Below are 25584 nucleotides of genomic sequence, written 5' to 3' on the forward strand. Positions count from 1 at the left end.
TTTTTTACATTAAATCAAATAAAAAGACAACCAAATACTGTACAGTTACTGCATTTAAATCAATTGCAATGCTTTTCAAGGAACAGAACTTGTCTTTTTTTTAAGTGTTTAGCTAAATTAGAGCCAGCTACTGAATAAAACTACCTCTAGCAAGCGACAGCTGGGAATTGTGGTTTGCGTTAAACCATTAAATGGCTTTAATGGCAGACTTTGCCCATAGTAATTACATCAAGTTGGGTTTGTGGTTAAACATCTGTTTGCAAAACAGGGCACTTAATATTGCATATGTTAGTATAATATTTATTTTGTATAAAGCATCAACCTGACAACTTGAAACCCAATGCTACCTGCAGCATCTAGTAATAGTTCTTCTGGATATCTTGACACAGGGTTTCAAAGGCGTGACAGCAGTGACCAGAATATCAACTTTGTGAATCCCTCTAGTGGCTACAAAATGCTTTTGTTGGAGTAATATTTGAAGGTCTCCACCTCCCTCATCAACCAAAGTAAAAACTGCCCTGGGGCAAAGCAGTCAATCCACAGTTTTTCCACCAGAACTGCTTCACTGGCCACGAGTTACTAATCTGTGCTGGAACTGTTGAGCACTCTGGTGCGAAATCCTGTCTGTGTGTTAAACTCTGTCATTTATGTAAGGAATTCGGTCAAGTTATAGCATCCTAAAAGATGCAAAAACAAGGAAATTGTATTTAAATGAAGTCAGCCAACCTGCCTCTACTGTATGATTAATGTACATACTTCTTATTACGCTGCCATGTCGACAGGATAATACTGTCGGTTTTCCTATAGGAGCTCTGTAAGAATTCACGCAACAGGTTGTATAATAACCATATATTGTTTAGGATATGGAGGCATAATGATGCATTGCTCTGTTGAGACTATCCCAGGGTCATTTTGATACTTGGCTACTGAGCCTGTTGAACACATTTCTCCAAATTATTCTGTAGATTATTTTAATGGAAACTTAAAGACAAATACACACTGGAGCTATGAACACCTTTATTTGTGAATATGAATTTATTCCAGTTCAGAGGATGAAGAAAGCTGAAAGAGGATTACATTCTCTAATAGGTTTAGACGCTTGTAGAAAATAAACAAATCCAACCTCAGAGTCAGAGCCAGGTGAGCCAAGAGCAACCTGAGTAGAAAATTATCTGCTGCAGAATTAGCAGACGGTAAGCTCCATTTTTCGATACTTTTGTTGGGGTACCTAGGACAATAAAGGGCCTTGATGATACAGTATTGTACAGTTCCATACCATCTATTATGATTATCCTTTAAATATTCATAAAGCAAGTTTTAGTTAATGTTTAAGGAGCCTTTGAGTCAGAAATCAGCTGACTGTTCCCTCGTCACTCTTACAGTTATCAGAGGGGAAACGACTGAGAGACTCTTAAATGACTACATCATCCTTTCTTTTAAATTCATTGGAAATACTTATCTATATCAAAAGGTGTTCTTATAATTTCTCCTTTTGATGTTGTTTTGTATTTGTTCCTTCCATCAAGACTTGTTTATGAGAATAAGAGTAAGTAGTATAATAATAGTATATATTTATATTATAGTAATATTATATTTGCTTGCCTGGTTAATGAAAGATTAGGGTGTTAAGTTTTGTGTGTGTTTATTGAAAAGCACTGGTTTTAAAAAGAGCTTTGTTGCTATATATTTTATGTTCTTATTAAAGCATTGAAACAAAGCTTACTGTACAGTATTTATTCTGATTTTTTTGTTTATCACAGCAGTGACACATTGTGGTTCCTTACAGATTTGAGGTGTTATTTGAGTACCTCTGAAGTCAGCAGATTGGGAGGAAGTTTAAAGGTCAGTGGCTGATCCTTCTTTGTCAGATGGTCAACGAGACATTTCTTTCATCAAATCATCTTTTTTTCTGAACCCTACTGCCAATTTCAGTTTATCCTGAATCAAGAAGAAGAAGAATTGATTGCCTTTGCATTTGTTGTAATATGTATTTTTATTAGAGTCAATATGTGCAAAACAGCATACATTCAATCTCTTTCAGGGTGATTTTCCATATTTTCATTAATTCTTATGGATCTATGCATGATTATCCATGCAACATCTATCATAATCACATCATCTTATACAGTAAATGTTTATCAAAACATGTGACTCTTTTTTAATAAATGATCCGATTACTAATACTAGATTAGAAATGTTTATATGTGTTAAAAGCCAATTGTTTAAAAAGGTATAGAAAATTCCCCAAAATGTTCATAAATCCTTTAGATTGAGGGATTATCCTATGAATTTAAAAATGAAATACAATTGTCAATATTAAGCTAATACTCGGACGATACACTATTAATGACTGTGTTTTTTTACCATTATGTTCCCTTGAGCAAGTGATTTAGTTAGTCATGCATCATGTAAGCATCGACATGTGTACACTTATTAAAAAGTGTTTTCTTTCTTTTTACAAAACATTTGTTTACCATGAATCACATTAAGATGCTGAACATGAAGGTATTTATAAGGTTTTAAATATTTATATTAGAGCAATTTGAAGAAGTGTACCCAGGGTCTTTTAAATTACTCTGTAAGACCCGAAAGAAGAGAACCCAGGCTTTAATCGACCTGAGAGAGAGTTAATCCTCAGTGAGGAACCGACCCCACAGAGTACAGGAAGCAATTCATTCCTCTAATAGACTTTGGTCAGTTCATCCCTTCATCTAATCTCTTTTTTAACAGATTGCAATCGCCATAACGAAAGAGGTCTAGAGAGGCTTAACATCTAGTTTACAGACGCTTGTTTTCCAACATACACTCAGACACCCTTCTACTCATTCACATGTGTGACAAAAATGTTCATGCAAATACACTTCCTAATGGGACACCTATTCAGCTAACCTCACTAGTGATGGCTCTCAAGCTGACAAGACATTTCACTGGTGTAACAACTACAATCAGCACATAAATAGCACTGTCCACCTTCATTGGATCAAATCAGAACGCGATGAGAGTAAACCCCTGTAGGCCTGAAGAGCTTTCAAAGCATTCAACAAACCCCCATGGAAACGGTGTAGCTGTTAAATACAGGTAGAGTAAAACAGAGGGCAATTGGGAATATATTGAAGCTCTGTATGTTGTCATGATTGATTATACCAGCATTCTGAAGTCCATTAATCAACGAGTGTTTGCATGCAGCTCATGTGGTTTTCCTCTGAGGGCCCTGGTGTTCTACATGAATTTAAAAGATTTGCAAGTCAGGTTAATTGGATTGTAAATGAGCTATAGGTGATTTATAATGTAAACAGTATAAACAAATGCTACAAATGAATACATGAATAAATAAATTGAAATTCTAAGAACAGAAATGCAGAAGAAAAAACAAGAAAGAACTCTATATGTGAAGCAATAAGGGGGGGGGGGGGGGGGCAGAGGATTTGAAAAATTATAGCTTCAATTTCCAGAGGATGTGTGGGTGACGGTAACGGTGGGATCAGCAAGCGCTCCTCCCAGAGTAATGGGATTTATGTGCAGCACAGCGGTTTACAACCAGGTAACAAATGCCTCTCCCTTCCACATTCACACTCCCCTCACTCCCCCACTTCCCTTTCTTGCAGTCAGTTTGTCACCTCTGTATCTTTAATATCAGCCTTTTTACCTCCCCTGTCTATAAACCTGGTTCTCATTCTTTTTGCGCTTTTTGTTCACTGCACTCTCGATGACTTGCTTCCTCTCATGCTCACTGATTTCAGATTAAGGTAAAGTGAGGTTATTGGGGGAAATCAGCCGGAAATAAAACCTTTGGTTTGGATAGAGGAGCATGCTGACAGGTGCTGTATGTGTGTATTTCATACCAATGAACATTAAGTGGTACCTTAACGTCATTCCAAAATAAGGTGAGGCTGCAGGATTGTCGAAAAACAATCAAAATGTTTCTAGTGCCAACACAAGAAAATGATTTAGGTTTTTTTATTTTGAAAAGGGAGGATGCTGGTTATTACTTCTATGCAGACTTGATACCCTCAGGCCTGGGGAGGAGATACAGTATATGTATTTTAAATCCACTGCAATATGCCCAACACTTTACTCTGAGATTGAGGTATTTATTTAGGAATGATATATAGTTTATATGCAATATAAATTCAGGACATTGCTCTGAGGCGTTATAAAATAAAACCAAGACAATCACAAAAAACAACAGAAAAGTTATTTTTAAATGTAACAGTAAAAGCATATTGGTATGTGACCCTAATATCCACATGTCTAAAAATATTATACCGAAGACAAAGAGAAAATACAAAATTTAAAAAATCTAAATTAATAACTGATGAAACTCTGTGTGTGTGCGTGAGTGCGTGCGTGAGTGTGTGTGCGTGAGTGCGTGCGTGTGTGTGCGTATGCCACAGTGAATGAATATTGATGTACTTATGTGCATATCAGCTATCTGTAAAGGGTTTGCAAGCAATTACTGGAGATGAAAATGAACACCACAACAGGATGAAAGAAACTGGAGACGTACGTATGCATTTAAAGGAACACAAATATAAATTGATAAACAATTATTGATCAGAATCGACAAACTAAATATGAAACTGTCAGTTTGAAAACAGTCTTTTTCGGGTTACTACAGGTTAAAGTATTTATCATTAGCCAGGATCTGGACTGTATTAGGAAATAGTTTGAATCATGCAATTGGTATCAAACACTTGGACAATGCAAGCCATAGGCATGTGTAACTCTTTGAGCAGTGTACAACTCATTGGAGGTTGGATGCTCACTTAGTTGAAGAAATATGTTTTGAAACTAGAGATGTCCAATTCAGACGACATAGAACTGAAAGTCTGAGATTTTTAAAGCCCCTTCTGGTGACTTCACAAAAAAAACCTCAAAGCAGCCTGACAAGCAAATTGATTCTTGCCAGTGGTCTGGCTGTATATCCCCACCCTGATCCCCCGACCAGACTGGATTTGACACTGGTGGAGAAAAGTCCTAGTGGAGCATTTAGGAACTTAACAGTGTAACAGTTACTGTGAGGGACCTTTACTGACATCCATAGAGCCCAGACACACATTTATTGGAGGTATAACTACGAGCGTTAGGGAATCAATAAGATGAAGCAGTGTCACAGATTAACACATAACAGTTTTTAAATAAATCCATGTTTTTAGATTTTGTTAAATGTGTGTTTTTTTTTCTCTCCTTTTTCTATTATTTTTCTCAATTCCCTTCTTTCCACTTGACCACTCTCAGGCAGGGATTATAGCTTCACATGAAAGTGACTGCAGTAAAATGTTTTACCACAGAGGTTTTACAATACTGTGGGTTATTGCAGATTGCCCATCGATCCTCAACTTTTCAAGGGGGAATTCATTCTTTGTCACGTATTGATCTCATCATATATATTACACACTTGTATGACTGTCATATTATTGTCAAGGTATATTGTAGTGAGAGTTACAGTAATCAATAAGAGACTGAATCAACTCTTCCCTCACTCAGATTTACAGTCGGCTCAGAGGTCAGCTTTAAATCATGGTGTGTGTTTCTCTTCCATACCTGATTTGGCATTTTGCATCATTTAGGTCCACAGAACAGGAGAAAAAAAGCTACATATTTACCTTTATCGGTGCATCAAGCTGCCCAATGAAGAGTTTTCAATTTAACTTCATCAGTTTTTATGAACCTTCATGAAGGCTCTGCTGTATTTTGTTATAGGGAGTAGCTGTTTTTCACTGCACATTTTCATTAAAGTGATTACACACACTCATGACACCTGGTTGTTTTATGATTTTAATATAGACACAGGAGCAGGAGCTCACAACTAGAAAAACATGTGGGCCAGATTAATGACTTTGTTTTTTAATCAAATTATAATGAAACTGTTCTGTTTCTGTAGAAAACGTCGTCATATTATCTGGCAGCAGGTCGAGTGATATTTTTTTAAGGCTTCAGCTAATGGTGAAAATAGAAAATGTAGATGTTGATCAGAACTTTTAAATATTCAACAGTAGTTGTTAAGGCATGACTAAGCAATTGATTGGTGATTTAGTTATGGTGGAAGTCACTCCAATAAAATACTAGTGTTTCCTTCATCCCTCCATGTGTCTTTACTTTTGTGTCATTGCAGCACCACCCCTGTGCAACACCACTTAAAATAACATGACCAGTCCAGAAACATTGCCCTATGTTCTTTTTACGAGAGGCAGGGGAAGAGAATTTAGAAGCTGTCAGCAGTTACTGGAGGGCAGAAACCCCATACTCAAATCCCAGAGTGGGATTATGATATAAAAATCAATCAATCCTCTTGTCTCAACGAAGTGAATCAGCGGTGATGGCATGACCTACTTGGATGAATCTAATCTAAGCAGCGACTGACGCCACAAGGACAAGAGGGATCTCAGTGGGGAATAACAAAATACGCTCATTAGATAAATATTATAGAGGATAAAAAATAAAGCAGCAACTCTCTGTTTGATTTCCTACTTTACAATCCCTCTCTCATATGACCTTCTGTCTATCTCTCTCCCACTCTTTGCCTTCTGTCTCTTCCATTTTCTGTCTACTATATTTGTTATTTGCTTTCTTTCAGTTCCCTGTCCGTCAATGTTGTTATTTCAGAGTCGGTCTCTAGTTTAAAAATGTGTCTAATCAAAGAAGCAGGGCATTATACCTCCTGAAATGCAGCTTCCTCCCTTCTCTATTCTCTGAGAGTCTATTAGTTAGTCAAGCTCACACAAACAACCAAACATGTTTCCTACTTTCTTTCTTCTCTTTGTCATTTCCATTGGTTATTTCTTAATAACACACACGCACACAGAGACACACACTACGCAGTGTGTGTTCTGTCACTGTGTTAGGCTGTGAGCTCCAGACAGATTGGATGTTCTGGCAAGTCACTGCGTCTGAAAGCCAGCACCAGGCAGATATTTCTTTCTATGGTGGCTGTGTGTGTGTGTGTGTGGGTCTATCTGTCTGCTTGGTTTCCATGTGTGTGTGTCTGTTGACTGCACTCAATTGATCTCAGCCACAGGAGTCCAAGAGAGGAGACAGGAAAACAGAAGGAATGAGAGTGAAGAACCTCATCCCTCAGAGCTAGAGCATTAAGTCCTGTTTGTTTCTTTGTCCAACCTGTTGGTTTATGTGACTGTCTAACAGAATACTTTGTAAGAAGGGACACGTGCAGTCAATGCATTGATCTGACGGCCAAACATTGAGCAATAGGTATCACTGCTAAATGCCCTTGTCTTACACCTTTTGCTTTTTATTCAACAGACCTGCAGTTTGTGGGCATAAGACTCTTAATCTTAGAGCGATGGGTTCAAACCCAATTTCAGGCGGGAAGTTATCCTTTGCAACTGAAATTAAGCAACATGTGTTCTCCGTGCCATCAGTAAATTTGAGTCTTGAAAAATGTTCCAGAATATCTTAACAGAGATATCTCAGATATATCTTGCCTTCTCTGTAGGGATCAAATAATAATGACTTCAAGTTCCATCTTCCAGCTCCTGCTTTTGTTCACAGATGAATTTGTAACTTATGTATACATACAACATACTAAGGAGATGCACTTCTACAGTATGTACAATAAATTAGCATTTTTGATTGCAAAATAGCCCAGTTAGCTCAGAAAGTTGTCGGTTTGAGCCTCCTTTTGCATGTAAAAAATACTGTATCATTCAAAGCTAAATTTATTTGGTGTCACAAATCCACTTTAGTCTTCAAAGTAGTCCACAATATCTTAAACAATATATACTTTTATTTTCAAAATGCAATCAGATGGTCAGAGCTGTGACATTTAGGTGGCTTTAATCTTTTGTAGGACCATAAGGGTTAGCTTACACTGATAAAAGCATCTCTCTTTCATCAAAATCATTTATCATCTCTGGTCCTATGTGTTGTCTGCCTTAATTAAAAGCACATCCCATTCACCTGAGGCTGATTCATTAGCATCTCTCCATTTTCCAGGGCTTTTCATCAAATCACGTCTATCTGTCTTTTTCTGTCTGACTCACCCTCAGACTTTCATTTCCTCATCTTTCTTTATCTGGAAGCAAGTACTCTTTTCTTTTGCTTGGTCTTTTACGGATATGCCAAACTCTGTTGCGTCTCCTCTTAACTTTATCACAGTGTATCTTTTATCTTTCCCACCTTCAGCTCACTTTAGAAGACTCCTGGGAACATTTATCTCTGAAAGAGGCTGATTGATAACACTTACTTCAGATCAAAGTCTGTAAATAAAGAAGAATGAGGATCAAATTCACTGTGATTTGTGGTCGTCATAAAAAACGAACAAAACAAAATTCAGTTTCTTGAATAAGTTTATTATTATTTAATTGTGTTTGCCTTTGATAAAACTGTATTTTCTGATCTTGACAAAAGCTTCATGTTTAACCTAAAGAAATAACTGTTGATCATCTCATCTAGCTATAGGCTGGTGAGCAAATACGTATGTTTCCAAAAATGTCAAACTATTGCTTTGAAGTAGTATGACAGTAATCTTTCATTTTCTCCACCAGTTGGGAGATTTAAAGAAGCTATATATTTGACAAAAGGTTGCTTTTTCACCCTTAAGCCGCAGTTCAGTTAAAGCAAGCATTTCTACTACGCTGTATCAACATTTTCAGAGCATATCTATTCAGGCCCTCTGACCATGAAAAATACTGGATTAAGATAAGAAGCCCTGAAGAGTGCTTAAATCCTCAAATGGCTTTTAAGCATGTATAGGACGCATGATTTGACAACAAGTACCTTCCCAATAAAAAAACTCCTGCCAGTAAAAGGAATTAAACACAACTGAAGAATGAAAATAACCCCTATAAAGAACTTAATTGTCCTGTAAGATATATATAACATGTCTTTAGACTGACTGTCATTGAGAAAAATAAGGCAGGTGAAAAAGGAGAGAAAAGGAAAAAACAAACATAATAGCAGGGGGCTTCCCTGTGGTGTATCAGGCTGACCATAACAAACATGACAGGGTTGTCAACGGCAACAATGTTGTCGTAGGTAACGGAGTTGCCGGGTGGTGGCGTGGAGATGGACAGAGCGGTGCAGAGTGAATTGGAGATAACAGGGAGTGTGACAACTGAATTACAGCTGACGGCCCTGAGATGAGCTCTCAGCGACGGCAAAACAAGACAGACAATAAGGCACACTGGGAGGCAGGCGAGGAGATGGAGACACTAAGGGCGAAAGTGAGAAGGAAGTAAAAGGGTGGAGGTGTAACTCAGGAAAAATTAAAGGAAGAGAGAGATAGAGAGGTAGAAAAGAGTGAGAACTGAGAAGAGGAAAGGGGAATACTGCACAAACAGAGATGGGAGACATTTTTACAATCAAAGAAAGATCTGACATCCAGATACTCCGGAGCCAAGACAAACAAAAACAGCATGCAGAGAAAAGTAAGATGTGAAAATGAAATACAAATAACAGAGTGCAAAAGTCAAAGCAGAGAATGCTTTGTGACAGCTCATAGACGCCTTTGCACACACTTTGTCTTTGGTGTTCTTCAAAGAAACAATAGAGAAACTTACATGTGGCGTTTGTCAGCCTGAAGGTGACTGACTTGTCTTCGATGCTACACACATTACGGACGGACACCTGGCACGTGTAATCGGCAAAGTCCTTTGGTCGGAGGTTTTTCAGCTTAAGCACCTTGGTCTCACCCTAGATGGGATCAAACACATGACAACATCATTCAAAAGTATGATCAAAATGTGCATATTTATGAGTATAAACATTAATCTAAAGATAAATCTAATATGACCACATTTCCATTACATAAAACATTACATTACATCAATGAGAAAGCTCAGTCTTTCTAAACTGGGTTGTAATCTTGTGTAAAAGTCATTTCAATTTTTGATGAGCCGCAGTGTGATAAACAGGGTCATAGACTCACTGAGATGAACGCACGACTGCACACAGACACATGCACATGCACATACACACAGCCTTCTATGTTTGTATGTCTCACATGGCCTGATTATCAACTGAAGCATCTCAAATAGACATATAGAGTAATATGAATGATGAATTTAAATGGCTTCATATGAAACCATTAGGAAAATGAAAGTGAACTGATTTTTGATGCAAAAAAGAAGGCTAAATCCATCCATCCTTTCCCTCACTATTCAAAAAACACATGTCTCCCTGCTCTCCAGCTGCTTTCTCTGTGCCTCTCATGTACACATACACACTCTCTTGGACACACAGCAGTCACATATCAGTTTGAACATCACTGCTGATTCTTCAGATCAAGACTTTGTGTCCGATAGTGTATAACTGTGAGTCTGCTTCAGTAAATGATGGGCCAACAGCATCTCAGGAAGCCCCGAAAGAGCTCTGCTGGCTGGCTAATTGTACTCGAGGGTGCACTGCTTTCTGGCTGACTGCTGCTTTGATAAGTGGAGAAAAAGAGAGCAGTTGTGCTAACGATTGATAAAGATTGATGCTTTTTGTATTTTCAAACAGTATGCTTCCCTTTTAAAGTCACAAGCAAAAAGGTCTTTATGATGAGGAATACGATATGTTTTGTGAACGTGGCATAATGTCTGAAAGAGGGTTTGGCACGGAGTTGATAAACCTCCCCAATCAAATAAAGAGCAGAGCAAAGCTGATAATGTTACCCTGACTGTCATATTGCATAATGAACCTAGGACAAGCTTCAGCCTATAGAGGTGAAACACCACCCAGACAGTGTATGGGAAATAAAAATGGTGGCGCCGTTTTTCCAGTATGGTCTAAAGAAGAAGGTATGTTGGACATTGTGGGGCACTTATTAAGAAAAGTAATTTATGCATTAAGAAGATTTTATGTGACCCCACATGAAAAATGCATACAATAATGCCCAGCTTGTGCAAACCTAAGTGAATGAATAGGCCAGAAATGGTAAAAAAAAATGTATTGTATTTATTTGCTTAATCTTGGGGGCAAGAGTGTGACCCTTAATCATATTTCTTTGTGACATTCTGAGATTACCAGGGTTATTGCTCCCTTCATTCCCCCTAATTTATGAAACTGAAACAGCGGAGACAAAGGTAGAACTTGAAAAAAAGGACATTATTCAGTAGGTAAATATTTTAGGGGGATTTCTCAAAGAGGAGAGTTGGGAGTGACAGTCAACCTGGCTGTGTGTGTGTGCTGTGTATGCATGCATGTTTACCTGAGTGTACAGCGGTTCGTAGATGTCCACTCCATTGTCCTTGCTCTGTTCAATGAGCATATTCCCACGTTTCCAGATAAAACGTGCGGGAGGGTTGGAGTTGACGGTGCAGCGCAGGAACACCGTCTTCTCCTGGTAGTAACTTCCACGCACATCGCTGATGGTCTGGTGCACAGTGAGAACAGGTATGTCAAGGTCTGCAAAATAAAGACAAAAAACAAAAACATGAAGACTTGTGTATTGCTGCAGTGGGAGAATATTGGTTATCACACCCTAGAAGCTTGTTCATTATGGCCTTATTGTGCCACACAAAGAAATAAACAGCAAGGACCCCACAGAGTACAATTTTATAACAGCACACGTTTTTAGATTATGAAAGAATAAAATAACCTTCAGGTAGTATGACGTCGTCGACTTTTCTGTGAAAGACATTGGCAATGTGTAGCAGGGTTTTGATTTGGTAACTGGGACCCAACTGTAAAGAAGGGTAAACAAGTGCTGTTTGTTGGCTGAATTTCCCACCCACACTGACCAAAACTGTCCAAACAGTTGCCTATTGAACATGGCTTCTAACGAGGACACATGTCCAAACAATCTGTGCGTTTTGCACATTTCCCGCCCTGGCTGTGACTTTCGCACACATCATTTTTATATATTTCCTCTGTCACTTTTATCTATTTCCCCCCACTTGCCTCGTTTCCCTGCGCATTTCCTTCATGGGAGTGTCATCTCCCTTTTCCTCCAGTGGATAGGATTTCAGCTGCTGTCACAAGCATGGAGGCTGCTCTCCCCTGGTTTCTGCCATCTCTCTAAAACTCACTGCCACTTTCACTCCTCATCACCTTCCCTCCCTCTCTATCCCCTCCTCCTCGCCCCTTGCCTCTATCTCTTACAGGCCAGAATTGTGTGTGTGTGTGTGTGTGTAATCCCAATTCTGTGCAGTCCAATTGGAATGTTGCGGACTTCAAACATCATGGAAACAATTTCTGCAAACAGCAGGGTAGCTACCCCCCCCCTTTCCTGCCTTTCTATGTCACCTCTCTCCTTTCCTTTTTTCTCTTCTCTGCCCATGTACTTCACCTCCTTTCTCCCGTGTCAAACCTGCTGCACCATACTAGGAAAGACATGGTGCAAGCTATAGAAAACAGTTGAGCAGGGAGGGCAGGTGCTATGTGCCTTAATTCAGTTGTGACCAAAGCAGGGTCCTATGTGATTGAGAAAAGAGGGAGGTCTATGTATTTTATATATCCCTGTTTTAAAAAAACAATGTGTGGATAAGCATGCTGGATTTTTGAGTGCCATTGAAAAGGGCACAGCTGTCACACGAGGGCTGTGTCACATAGACAAGCAAATGCATGCACACACACACACACGCACGTATGCACGCACACACAAACACACACACACACACACACACACACACACACACACACACACACACACACACACACACACACACACACACACACACACACACACACACACACACACACACACTCACACACACTCACACACACTCACTCACATCCAGACCTCAATCTAAATGTGTGCAGCCTCAGCACAGCATCACGGCTCTTTTGTAGTTTGAAGGTTAGAGCTCCGGGAAAAGAGTGGCACTCAAACAACCAGAGGCAACTTGAACTTGTTTAGGTGCTTCTTGTGACTCCAAAAAACAAAAATAAAAACGGGCATTGCACAGCATTCTTTTTTTGAGTGGAAGGTGAGTCATAGGGCCACGGGAAAATTAACCCATTTATAGGATGTGACATAACTATATTGCATGCTTTGATGTTAAAATTTGCAGACACCTTGCCTCAATGCGACGGGAAAAAAGGGCGAGTCAGAATGGGAACGACACTGAAAATATCATGGGAATAGTTGTGACTGAAGGTGTTTCATCAAATCATCCTCACATAGTTCAACCACAAAGAAATCCATGCTGCTGAATTTGCTGAATGGCTTAAACATCACATTGCTATTTAGTCTATGCATTTGAGTATTCTGACTGTATTTATTAGGATCTGTGCTATAAAACTGTCTTCAGTTAGTGCTACTGTATGTTATTTTGGATATATACATAATAATGTTATAGTCTTTGTGTAAAACACATTTTTGCATTTGTATGTTTAGGGATTTAAAAAAAAGAAACTCGTTCAGATACCAACATATCCTCCCAAACAATGGCACAAAGTGCATGGAAAAATACATTTTATTTAGTATAATGGCATTTAAATACCATATGAACTTCTTATACTGTGCCAAGTTGCTTACTATATTGCAGTAAAGGACTTTTATGTCACTGTTATTTCAAATGCTCTTAGTGATTCAGTCCAGTGCTCTGTGAAGTATTCACCTGTTTCCCTTCCTTTCATCTCACTGTGGACACCGTCATTTATAAAACGACTACCCACAGATTGGGACAAAAGGCCCAGCAGGAAACTAGACACTGAGTTACAATAAGCCTCTCTAAAAGCCTCCGCCAGTAACAGGCAACCTATCAAAGAGATCTGCCTCCTAGTTCTGTGAGGGGTCTATGTGTGTGTGCAAGTGATCTGGCAAAAGTGCCTTAGTAAACTTCAATTTGTGAACATTTGTATACGTGTGTGTGTGTGTGTGTGTGTGTGTGTGTGTGTGTGTGTGTGTGTGTGTGTGTGTGTGTGTGAGCATTGTTTTTTCAGTACGTGTCTGTTTCTGTAGGGTTTTTCCAGATCATTTGTAGCGCAGGGGGAATCTGAAGTGAAGAAAAGACCCAGTAGTGTGTTTGTGTGTGTGTGTGTGTGTGTGTGTGTGTGTGTGTGTGTGTGTGTGTGTGTGTGTGTGTGCGTGCGTGCGTGCGTGCATGTGTGTGTGTGTGATAGAGAGAGAGAGTGACTATCTGCTGTCATCCTGTCATGACACTATGAATGTGGAGGAAGACAGATTGACACATAGAGAGACAGATAAAGACAAAATAAATCCTAGAGCACATCACATACTGTAACTTCAAAAGCACTGTAGTCACACAGAGTTCCAGATTGTTCAAATCTAGCATTAATACCTTATTTATAATGTATTTCAGTTACTCTTGAAGTACTTTAAGAAAAGGTATTTTTGTGTTTAAAAAAAAGGAACTAAACTTGAATAAAATAACATCCCTATGGAATAAAAAAGACGTGCCTTGCTGCCCCCATATTTAGTGTCATGGATAAAACGATGACAGTCTTTTTTTCCCGACACAACAATTGTGTTATTAAAGCTTTTACAATCCAAGCTCCCAGAGCGAGTCTAACTTTACTCAGTTTTGGCCCTTAAGTAAATAGAGACACAAGATGAAACTGCAAGTGCACAGAAACATAATATAAAACTTTAATGAAGCTTTTGATTTCCCAAACGTCCTGCCTTTGCACACAGCTTAGATCAATTGCACTGTGCTGCTTTGGCTAGTCACAACTTTTAATGCACGTCCAAGCTCCCAAATTTCAGAGTGTCTGCCATTGTTTCACGCCTTGCTGCTGACGCATTTTAATTCTCCTTTACAGTGTGGTCCTTAGCTTGGCAGACTTTTTTTTTGGAGAAAGCACACAATGAAATATGTTTTATATGTGATTACTATTTCATAAATGGTGACACCTTCCCGCTCCAGTGAAATGATAACTAAGAATATATCATCATTTGTTGTATTTTTATTGCTATTGCTATTTTAGGCAAGAAGGATGTGAGATACAGATATCATCACACAATTAAAAGCCCCATCTTTACCATCTCAAAGCTTACCGTAGTAGCCTAGACTTCATTACAACAGATTCATTGGAAGGATGAGAAAGATTTCAGCTGAATACTGGGAACCTGACAGGTCTATAAAAACTGCAAATTTATCTGGTTTCATTTTAGCTTTCTAAATTAGACATATTGGCAAACTACTCAGTTAGAATCACTCTGCGTGAATCAATTTGACTTCACTTTATTTAAAGATTTCTGGTAAAGCAAGTAAGAAAAAAGGGCCCATCTTTAGCTCGCTGTCTTATCGGGTTGACAAAAAATAATTCAAGAGGGGCAATTCAACACTGCGTTTCATTCCTGATCAGCCAACCAAATCCTGTTAGACCAGCTGTCTGTTAATGAAATCCTTTTATCATTAAAGACAAACACTGTCACAGATTTTACTTCCATTTGCTCAGGATATTCTCATGTCCCTCTACATCTCAAGTATCTATTAGTTTTATAACATTAAACTATTGCAGGAAACGTCTTTATAAAGCAGCATGTTCTTCAAAATTAACAACACGTTTGAGGTATCCCCTGATAGGTTGGATGGAGGGCAATTTTGGTCAGGTATTCCAGTTATAATTGCTCTTCAAAACAATGTTGTGCTATGTCTTTTCAGAGCACATTAACTAGGAGATAGAGGAACTCATAGCTCAGATTATGTGTTTGCTTGTTATCTCAGGAATCAGATGATCAGATTTGTGATCAGAATTACAGACTCTGGACATCGAGTGACTACGTTGCTCACAAATGCAATAAACTCAGCTTATAGAGTGCATAGCAATAACAACAACAACAACAACAACAACAACAACAACAACAACAGATTGACCATCTAACCTTTTTAACAATTTATCCAATGTCATTTTAAAAGGTTCATAACCTCGGTTCCAAACCCTGTTAATCCTCATAGTAGATTTAATCTTATGTGAACATAAAAATCAATGATTAAACTTCACAGAGAGCTGTAATTATGTATAGTTGTCTTTATAGATTCCCATGCTTATAATTTGTCTGCATACGAACAGGGCAGCAGCAAAATATTATATATAAATCTGATACAACCGGAGCAACAGGGGCGATGATGGAAACAGAGATTTACTGAGAAGCAATCCATCTGAGCGGTCAGGGTTGACCGAGTGTGTTTTTGTTACAAGTTGACCTCTGCTGGGTGCTTTCCCCTGCAAGAGGGCGCCTTATACTCCAAATCCTCTTTGATTTCCAATAACATGTCCTGTACTCTAATAGCTCTCCAGGAGTGGACGGCCATTAGGGGAGCAAAGAGAAGATGACAGGTTCAATTGAGTGTGAGCGTGCAATGGAGTAGAATAAGATGTGCTGTATGGCTTGTGTGTGGAGGGTTGGGGGAGGGGATTTGATTGTGTTGCAAACGATAACTGTACTAATCTGAATCTAAGCAGGTACGATGTTAACCATGTTCATTGTGTTAATTAAGCAATTGAAGATTTGGCATTAGCACATAAAGTACAGCTTAGGCTAATGTGAACATCAATAGTTTTTAAGGTATTGGATCATAACAAAATAAACTTTTTCTCTGATGATAATGCTTGATAAATAAAACAAGTACAACTCTTTCTGAGGGGTGCTTGACTGCCAAATCAACAGGATAATTGTTGCCATGTATCAGACTGGACCATACTAATGGACAGACCAAATATAAAAAATACAACTCTAAAAAAGGAGTTAAAATGTAGTTTTGAGCAAAAATAATTGTCTGATCCAGTAAATATCCAACCATTTCAAGATTGTAAAAGATTGACTCCAAATACAAACGTGTCCAAATCTTTTCCAAGCTCCTATTTCTCTTCACTGCGACAACATATGCACATATTTCACAGAGATGTATGTATGCAGCCACAATATTCATATGATTAGAATGTGTTCACGGTGATGATGAAAAATAAATACATAAAAATAATAAAGATGAATCAAGAGTTTGCGAAACAAAGGCCGTGTTTTTTCTGATGGATATCTACTGTATGTGATGTTATTACTGCACTATTTTGTAATGCTCTTAATGTCTTTCATGTTTGTAAAGCACTTTGAATTGCCTTGTGTTGAGAGGTGCTATATAAATAAACTTGCCTTGCCTTGCCTATTAATACTGGTGCATAACAGCTGAAAAGCCCAGAAAATATTGAGTTATTCATTTAGAAAACATCTAATAATCAGTTTCCATTGACAGCAAGTCCAAACTAATTTCAGTCTGCTGTAATAAGCGATCATCACAACAACTACAGAAAAAGAAAACTAGCTCTGATTCTTTTTTTCCTCTTGCACACTCACATGAGCGCACACACGCACACGCACGCACACACACGCACACTGAAATAAAAGTCTTAGAGGCTATCCACTACACAAACACACTTGCTTGCACACAGCCACACGCAGAGAACAGCCTGTGCATACAGAAAGGCACAAACAGAGGTAGTCTTGCCGTTTGATCCAGCTCTGCGTCTCGTTAATTATTCAGCATTCTGCTCATAGACATCGCCTTAAAGAGGACATAAAACATGCACGAAGCCCACATTTGAAAATAACGAGAACATTGCCTGTATTTAAAATGCAATGCTGAGAAGTAAAGATTGATTTAGGCAGACTTTTCTGCTCAGTTTTTAAGGATCAAGACAAAAAAACACTGCTCTTTTGCATTTTGAACCTTGCTAATGGCAGGCCTGATTCCCTCTCTCTCTTCATGTATGCCTTATATATTAGGCTGCAACAGATGATGGAAGGGATGAACCAGCTATGTGACTTTTCTCAAATTATAAGTATCTTTGTGTACAGTAAAATGATCAATTGCAGTAGGTCATTAAATACATACTAGCCACCATTGACTAAATGGAGCATCAATTATAATGAAGGTCATTTGTCCTTCATAGTAAAACAAAAGGAAAACACCTCCTGTTCCTGTTTTATATTTGGTGTTTGCAGAAGTGTGCTTCATACATGCAGACAAAGAGAGCACATCTCTGTTGAGAAGCCACTTTGAGTTTATTTGTTCCTGAAAAAACGTTCAGGCTGTGTTTGGCACTGAGCCTTTTTGGGATATTTCTGTCTTTACAAAAGAAATGTTGCTTCATTGTGGAGCTACTGTAAAACCTTCCTGAGCACAAATGTATTTTCTTTTTAGCTGCAATCATCCTTTAACTTCCCTGACAATTTCAAGAAGTATGAAGAGCACTGCACTCCACCTAAAAATACCCAGAAAATCATCTTGTGTTACACCCTGTATTGTTAGTTTTTACAGCAAGGGTCTGCGTTAAGAGGAATTACACGAGGAGTCCCAAACTAGCACCGGTAAATTTGCTGAAAATGGCGCATTTTTGTCGAGCCAGCGCGTTATGTACAAGTCTTAATTTTGCTTTTGTCAGCAAAGAGCCAGGGAAATGGTATTAAACATTCATGATGCTGTGACTCTATTATTTTAGGCCATAAAAAGACTAATTTGGACACAGTTATTTACCCTCAGTGTGTCAGTGTAGCTGCACAGCAGTGGTGACAGCAAAGAGGGTGTTAAGGGAAACCGAAGCAGAGTTCACTCACTCAGCCTCAGGGCGCAAAACACACAGGGAAACATGCACGCTGTTATGCAACAATGCGGCACACACATCCGGACGTGCATATGCATACACACAAGTATGCGCTCACCATGAAAATGCACACACAAACTCCAAAGGGCCAATAAAACACATAAATCTCAGTTCCCTCACTGCAGCCCCCTGAGGGCAAACACAAGAAAGTCCTTCCGTGTCCCTGTTGGTGCCTTCTGAAGTGATCTATGGGGAGCAGACTGGATAAAGGTTGGCCCTTCTTACTTCTTCTGTGGTCATACTGACGAGTGGGTCACGGTTTAACACCTGGAAGCAATGCATCACCGTGTTGAGTATGAGTCAGGTGTAGCTGCTTTTCAAAGACTTTTTTTTTTGCTGTTGCCTTTTCATAATCAAAAACTATTATCTCACCATCACTTAAAGTGGACAATTTGAGGTTTTGTTTTATATTCGTCTTGTTCTATTTTAGCTTGTTTTAATTTGAATTCTCGTGGCTTTTAAATGACTGTTTCAAATGTAGTTAAACTCAATTGAATATGTGTTTTTCTTGCACTGTTTCCTAATGCTTTTAATTGTTTTTTGTCAACCAATTTGAATGGCCTTGTAGTTTAATGTTCTTTATTAAAACAAATTTAAAAAAACATTCTAGACTTGCCTCGAGGCTGGCTAAAAAAAAAAAATCCAGTTTCTTTCATACTTCTGTCAGTGCTCTCCAACAACAGGCGGCACATACAGTATGTAGTGCCCCACCACTTGATTTGCTGTATATGTGGTACATTTAATTGGCTTTGTGGCATGCAGGGAACTGTGGAAAACAGCAATATAGGGTATGGAAAACACATATAGATTCACACACAGACAGTGACATCGGGGATGATCAAATTGCTTGTATTTTATTGTGTTGTGTTGAGGGGAAGCACCAGACTCAGGGGCAATCTGCACACTGCTTTTATTAAAACAACTCTAGACCACTCTGGATTCCTGCTCAGATACTGGAGTGGTTTTGGTACAACTTCACTTTTATCGTCTCCTGGTTAGCAAGAGACTGTGAGCAAATAAACATGTTAGAGCTTGATAAATCCCATGATAACAACAGGCTGAAAATCACGGAAGGCACCCGTCTCATCACAAGAGGTTTTGTCAGTTTTAGTTTTTGATTTTAAGCACACAATGTGTTTTGAAAAAAAATGTGGTGAAACATTACATTATGCTTAGGTGTTTTTGTGGGAAGGTATCATTTCATATTGAAGATATTCATATTATGAGTTATGATTTGTTTGCTATTAATCTCTTGCCAATTACTTGCTTGTCCTGTTTGCTCTTTTGTTTGTCATATGCAGAGGCTATTAGCATTGAACTTATCCTTAAAAGTGAAAACCAAGTAATACAAAAACAATCATGTGTATTAAAGTACTGACAACCTTTAAAAAAGTATTTAAACATTTGTTCCGAGAACCTTGTTTTGTGTTTGGGTTCTTTCTTTCCATTGCCACACACTAACTATGAGGTAGAGAACGAGGACACTTAACTGATGTTAACTCTCAGGTAGACGGGGGGGGGGGGGGGTTTGTGGTTTTCTTCCACATCCTCTACGGCAAAATAAATGCATTCCATCTACACACTTTCATTTGTCATATACATTACCTCACAGTCCACTTAGTGAGTAAGTGTCCTAAACACATTTATAATGTATATGGTTTTAGACACAATGTATTGGATATCTTTATAATTTACCAGAACTCATGATGGTCACAACGGTGGAGTTCACTTTGAGATTGTTTTATTCTTAAATAAAAAAGTTAGGTTTGAGTGTTGACCAAATAATTATGTTCCATTGATCGTAATTAAGACTTGTTAAAACCCTAATTGGATCATTGCTGTGTGTGAGCAGCTTCTGAAAGGCTTACGTGCTACAGTTTGATTCTCCTAAAAATGCCAGTACTGGCACTCACATGAAAAAACATAACAAGCAATGGCCCCATGCCTTTAATTTAAGATCAAATGGGAATTATTATTCATCATAATGTATGATGAAGGGAATGTAGGGAATGTTGCAACATGAAGCCGACAGTGAGACCCAATCAGCTCAGTAAGCTCCACTAAAATGAAAATCATACCGAAATGATATCATTTGAGATGTGAAACACTGTTAGATTCCAGTTAATCTGCTATTTTGACGCAGTGATGTTGGGAAATTATTGTGAAAGGTCAGTGGATATCTCCTTAATAGCATGTGAATAAAAAAACTGATAAAATTATGCTTACAAATAGAGACGTAACAGTAAGCAACACATGTCACAATACAGAGCCACGACCTTTGCTATAAATATAACTCAATATCCAATACTGTCATCCCAATTAGTTCCTAAAGTGACGGTATTATCCAATATCTGCACCATCTTATAAATGACAGGTCAAAGGTTCAGCGGCTCTCAGCAGCAGCTAACAACATCGGACCATAATGCCCCAAGGCCAGAACCTGAGACCACCTGCTTACACAATAAATATTCAACAACTCCAGCTAACACTTGATAAGTATATTTGAATTTTAAGACAAGGGATAAAGCACAGGGATGAAGCGCTGTTAACTTTGCACACATTTAAATACGCCTTTTACGGTAGCCTTAAAAGAGTAGATTATATTTCAGGAGTCATGAGAGTTGACTGAGTGAGTTATGTGATATTTGTGATCTGAGTAGATCAGTTATCCCCTCATGAACCATTAGGGAGGAAGTGGGTATTACTACTGATATCTTTTGCCTATACTGCAGCCACATTCATCATTTATGTATTCTGGACACAGGGGACTTTAACATGAGGTCTTTATGACCTTCACAATGCTTTATGGGGTCAAAAGTCACATGGAAGTAGGAGATTTTCACAGTAATGCAATATTATGAGCTCTGCAGCGGATGCTTATGTCAGAGCACAGTTCAATTTACGTGACAAATACTTGTGAAATACTAGATATAAATTGGAGCAATATATATAACAAGGACACTCATAGCGGGTTGAGTAAATAAATAAAGATGATTACACTGGATGGTACTGAAAGCTATTGAAACACCGATCACTACACACACACACACACACACACACACACACACACACACATACACACACACACACACACACACACACACACACACACATTGTATTGTCAGTGTACTCTTATTTAAAGGTGTTGGAGGTCTTAGCAACATGTATGTTGATATTTTACAGAAAATAATTTATTTCTGCAAACCAGTAAAACCAGAAGAGCAATGTGGAGTTTGTGTAAAGTACATGTATAGTATGAACTTACAGAAAAGGAAAAGTCCCTCTCTTGCCAAACCCCACCATGAATGATCTATTTTCAATCAAATATAACTTTAAAGACCATCAATAGTCCTAGAAACTGCCCACAGCAAAACTCTTCACAGAGCTTATTCAGATACACTTTGAGAAACCTGCCTGTGGCTATGATGGTTATTGCCTTTTCTTCAGACTGATTTGTGTGGCACTCACCACCACCAGCTCTGCCTGCACACGAAAGAGCTGAGCTAGCCCTCTTCAAAGAAATGTAACATCTTGTATGGGTGGTGGTGCACCCACCAAACATCCGTGTCCGATCTATGATGTGTTTATTTTTTGGTTTATTTCCTGCTTTTGTAATTTGTTTGTTATTTTTCCAGTTTTATTTTATTCCTTACTTTTATACCGATACATTGATTACTTTCCTAGGCTGTAGCTCTTTAAAGGACCTGCATATTTTTTCGTATATGGGCGTAAACGTGCTGTATTATTCACTTGTTATCATTCATGCTGGACTGAGTTTAAAAGCTTCATTTCATTTTATTCCATCTTTCTTTTCCTTGTTCCCATTATATTTTGTATATTTTTTATTTGGGACCTTTTATGTTTCTTGGGCGTCTAATCTTCTGGTATCTGCCCCTTTGTCTCCATCCTCATCCTATTTAAATTTTTTAATCTACGGATACACAGGCTGTGAGCCTGCCCCAAGGCACCTCCCATACTTTATAACCCTGCCTTCATTACCCTCCCCGCTGAAGACGGCCATAAATGAAAAAGTGAAGGGGTGGGAGGAGGGAAATAAAGGAAGCACTATAGTAAAGTAAAGGAATGGGTTAAAATGGACAGAAAGAGTCAACTGTGAAAGAGATAGTGAGGGTAGAGATGGACTGAGAGTGAGAAAGCATGAGAGTAAGCAGAAGGTAGAGTGTTCAGAGACACACTGAAAAGGGTAAAAAGAGAGTAAGAGCAAATCCATAAAATCTAACTTGGAAGTTATTGGAGACCGGCTGGATGAAAAATGCCAATGCCATAAAATAATATTACAATTGGTCTGGCCTTATGGCATTGATGAATATAGATGCTGCCCAGCGGGGTCTTTGGCTGGGGGAAAGTAGCTAATTTGAACGGCCATCTTACCTGTGAGGGCGGTAAAAAAATATTAAAGGAAATGAAATGAAAGGTTCACTGTCAGTTGTTTAGTTTATAACCCCACATTTTCATCTTATAGTGGGTTATGTGTCACACAGAAGTCTCACTTGCTAAGAAAAGCTACCAACAGGGGAGTAAGTTATGTGCCTGGTTTTTCCTTAATATCCCCTTATGGAATGAGCTACAAACCTGAGCAGGAATTGGAATGGATGCAGTATTAAAACAAAAATATAAAACATATAAAACCCTCTCTCAAACCATTGCCTCTTTACCCTCAGCCCACTCCAACACCTCGTCAATAAACAGCCCAGAGGGGCAATGAGGACTGACAAATTGATGACAGCTGAGTGAAAAAGGACAAACTGAAATCTGATCAGCTGTATTGACTGGAGGATATTGAAAAGACCGCTTGACAACTTAATTACTGCAACGTCGTGGTAATGTCATTTTATCACATTTGAGTTGGGTTTACAGATAGCCATCAGCGAAACATAAGGTCATCCTGATGACAGGGCAAGTGAGTTCAAAATGTAAATGATTACCTTCAATCAATGGGCAATCTTTTTGGAGATTTCCAAAAGTGTATTGTTTAAAAACAAGGGTGATATTCAGTAATCCAAATGATTCTGTATTATATACTAAAAATCCATATTTACACTATCAATTTTGCACCAATGCATCCTAAACCATTCTATTCTGTTTCAAAATCTGCATGCTACGTACATAGGGTGTTAGTTCTGTATAATCTACAAGCCTGGAATAACACCTTACATATACTTAGTTAAATGTCCACAATCTTAAACATGTCTTTCCTTGACGTTTGCCTGTCTTTAGTTTACGTTGCCGGCACCACAGGAAACCTACCATGAACCACTTGAGGTATGCCTCATTTCAGTGTAATGGTTATTTTCCCTGAGAAAATATCAAGTGTGTGCTACAAGAGCCTGTGGTAAGGTCAAGATATTTTCAAGCCCATACTGCATTGTGTAACCTTCATTCTGAAAAGAGAGTCAATAAATAAGCGATGGAAAAACAAAGGGTAAGAGAGGAGGAAAAAAAACACTTTAGATAAAGCTGACCAAACGATGGGGACACGTGGAGAAGTCTTATCTCCACATGGCCTGCAGGACGGCTTATAACCAAACCATACGTCAACCCATTGTTTGTGTGTGTGTGTGTGTGTGTGTGTGTGTGTGTGTGTGTGTGTGTGTGTGTGTGTGTGTGTGTGTGTGTGTGTGTGTGTGTGTGTGTGTGTGTGTGTGTGTGTGTGTGTACAATACATTAATGTTTGTACTCACTGTCTGTCTTCAACTAACTGCTTCAAATCATCTTTAGGTAACTCATATTCACTGCAGATAATCAAACACATTGAAACATAGATTTCAGAATATGATAAATCAATCTCCTGATTGTTTTCTTTGTCCTCCCCAGTGGATTTAATAAACTTGTCCATTTATGTCTGTCAGAATAACTCCTACTCATATATATTCTTTTATATCCCCCCCTTCTCTCTATCAATTCAGCCTTTTTGATCAGTAAGACACAGTTTTCTTATCTTGTCTCCACCGAGCAAAATGATATAAAAGCCTTACCTTACATGACTATGTATGAGACATTGGCAAACTGCCATAAAAACATCACACTCATCCTTGCAATATATACTGTATGAAGCTACGGTGTGATGGTTTCAACATCATAATAGCTTGCACATTTCTCTATTACATTTTCCCAGTGTGTTGTATGTTTAACCTCTTCTTCCGCAAATGTGCTCTACAATTCCCATTGGTTGTTTGTTTTTGTTTTTCCTCTGCACTTCCTTTTCCCACTCTCCAATTCTATCTTCCCTCCTCAATTGTTCTCTTTGTCAAAAAATATTCAATGTTTAAAAAGTAAAGTCCAAGCCCTTACAGACTAAGCCACAGCCGCCCCAAAGGGGTTAACCGTGATGCAGTATCTCAGTATGGAGGGGGAGGGTACTAAGGCGACCCCAAACTGTCATGAAAACCTGTTTCGCATGTTATCGGTGACTCGCCACACTCAACCACTGGGAACTCTGGGTAAGGAAACTCTCTGGAGATTCCAGTTGGAAGCACACAGTATTGTCTTTGGATGCATGGATACACACAGTCACTTGGACTCATTAGATCAAAACGCTCCTATATTCACACCTTTATGTGATGCAAAGACACTGCAGTCACATTATAGGTGATCCATATGCTGTACTCGAAAGTCAAACATCTTGCTAACCCTTAATAATACGGATGTGTTGAATAGATTCATTTTGACATGAATCCCCAGCGTATTTCAGACAAAACTTTTTTTGCTGACCAATTGTTAGCATTCTCTACAAAGGAGGCTTGATGTCTGCACCAGAAATAAGGACATATCTTAGCAGTTCTTGAGAATGGCCTTCGCAGTATGAATTGTAGCTTTATGTGTCAGTGAGGTGATCACATGAATGAACTGACCTTTGTTAAAAAAGGAAAGAACATTAAATGCCTCGAATAAGATGTGCGACAGAGTTTCTGCAACAGTGGATATAGAGAAATGTCTTTGAATGCATGTTGATCACTAAAGCAGATATGTGTGGCGTTTGTTGAAGCGTAAAGCAGGAAAATCCTTGAGAGATATCACAGATTGAAATTAGAATGATTTAAGTGATATAAAGAGAAG

At 38.6% G+C, this 25584-nt stretch overlaps 1 protein-coding gene across 1 annotated transcript in view; it reads right to left on the minus strand.

The window, feature by feature from the left end:
• LOC134863070 (MAM domain-containing glycosylphosphatidylinositol anchor protein 1) overlaps positions 1-25584 on the minus strand; it is a 152376-nt gene that overhangs the window by 50903 nt on the left and 75889 nt on the right. Inside the window, 2 exon segments of the mRNA XM_063881337.1 lie at positions 9519-9651; positions 11150-11346. Of these exon segments, the coding sequence (XP_063737407.1) occupies positions 9519-9651; positions 11150-11346 (330 nt within the window).

This window comes from Eleginops maclovinus, chromosome 4, assembly GCF_036324505.1.
Source record: "Eleginops maclovinus isolate JMC-PN-2008 ecotype Puerto Natales chromosome 4, JC_Emac_rtc_rv5, whole genome shotgun sequence".
In the NCBI taxonomy this organism is placed as follows: Eukaryota; Metazoa; Chordata; class Actinopteri; order Perciformes; family Eleginopidae; genus Eleginops; species Eleginops maclovinus.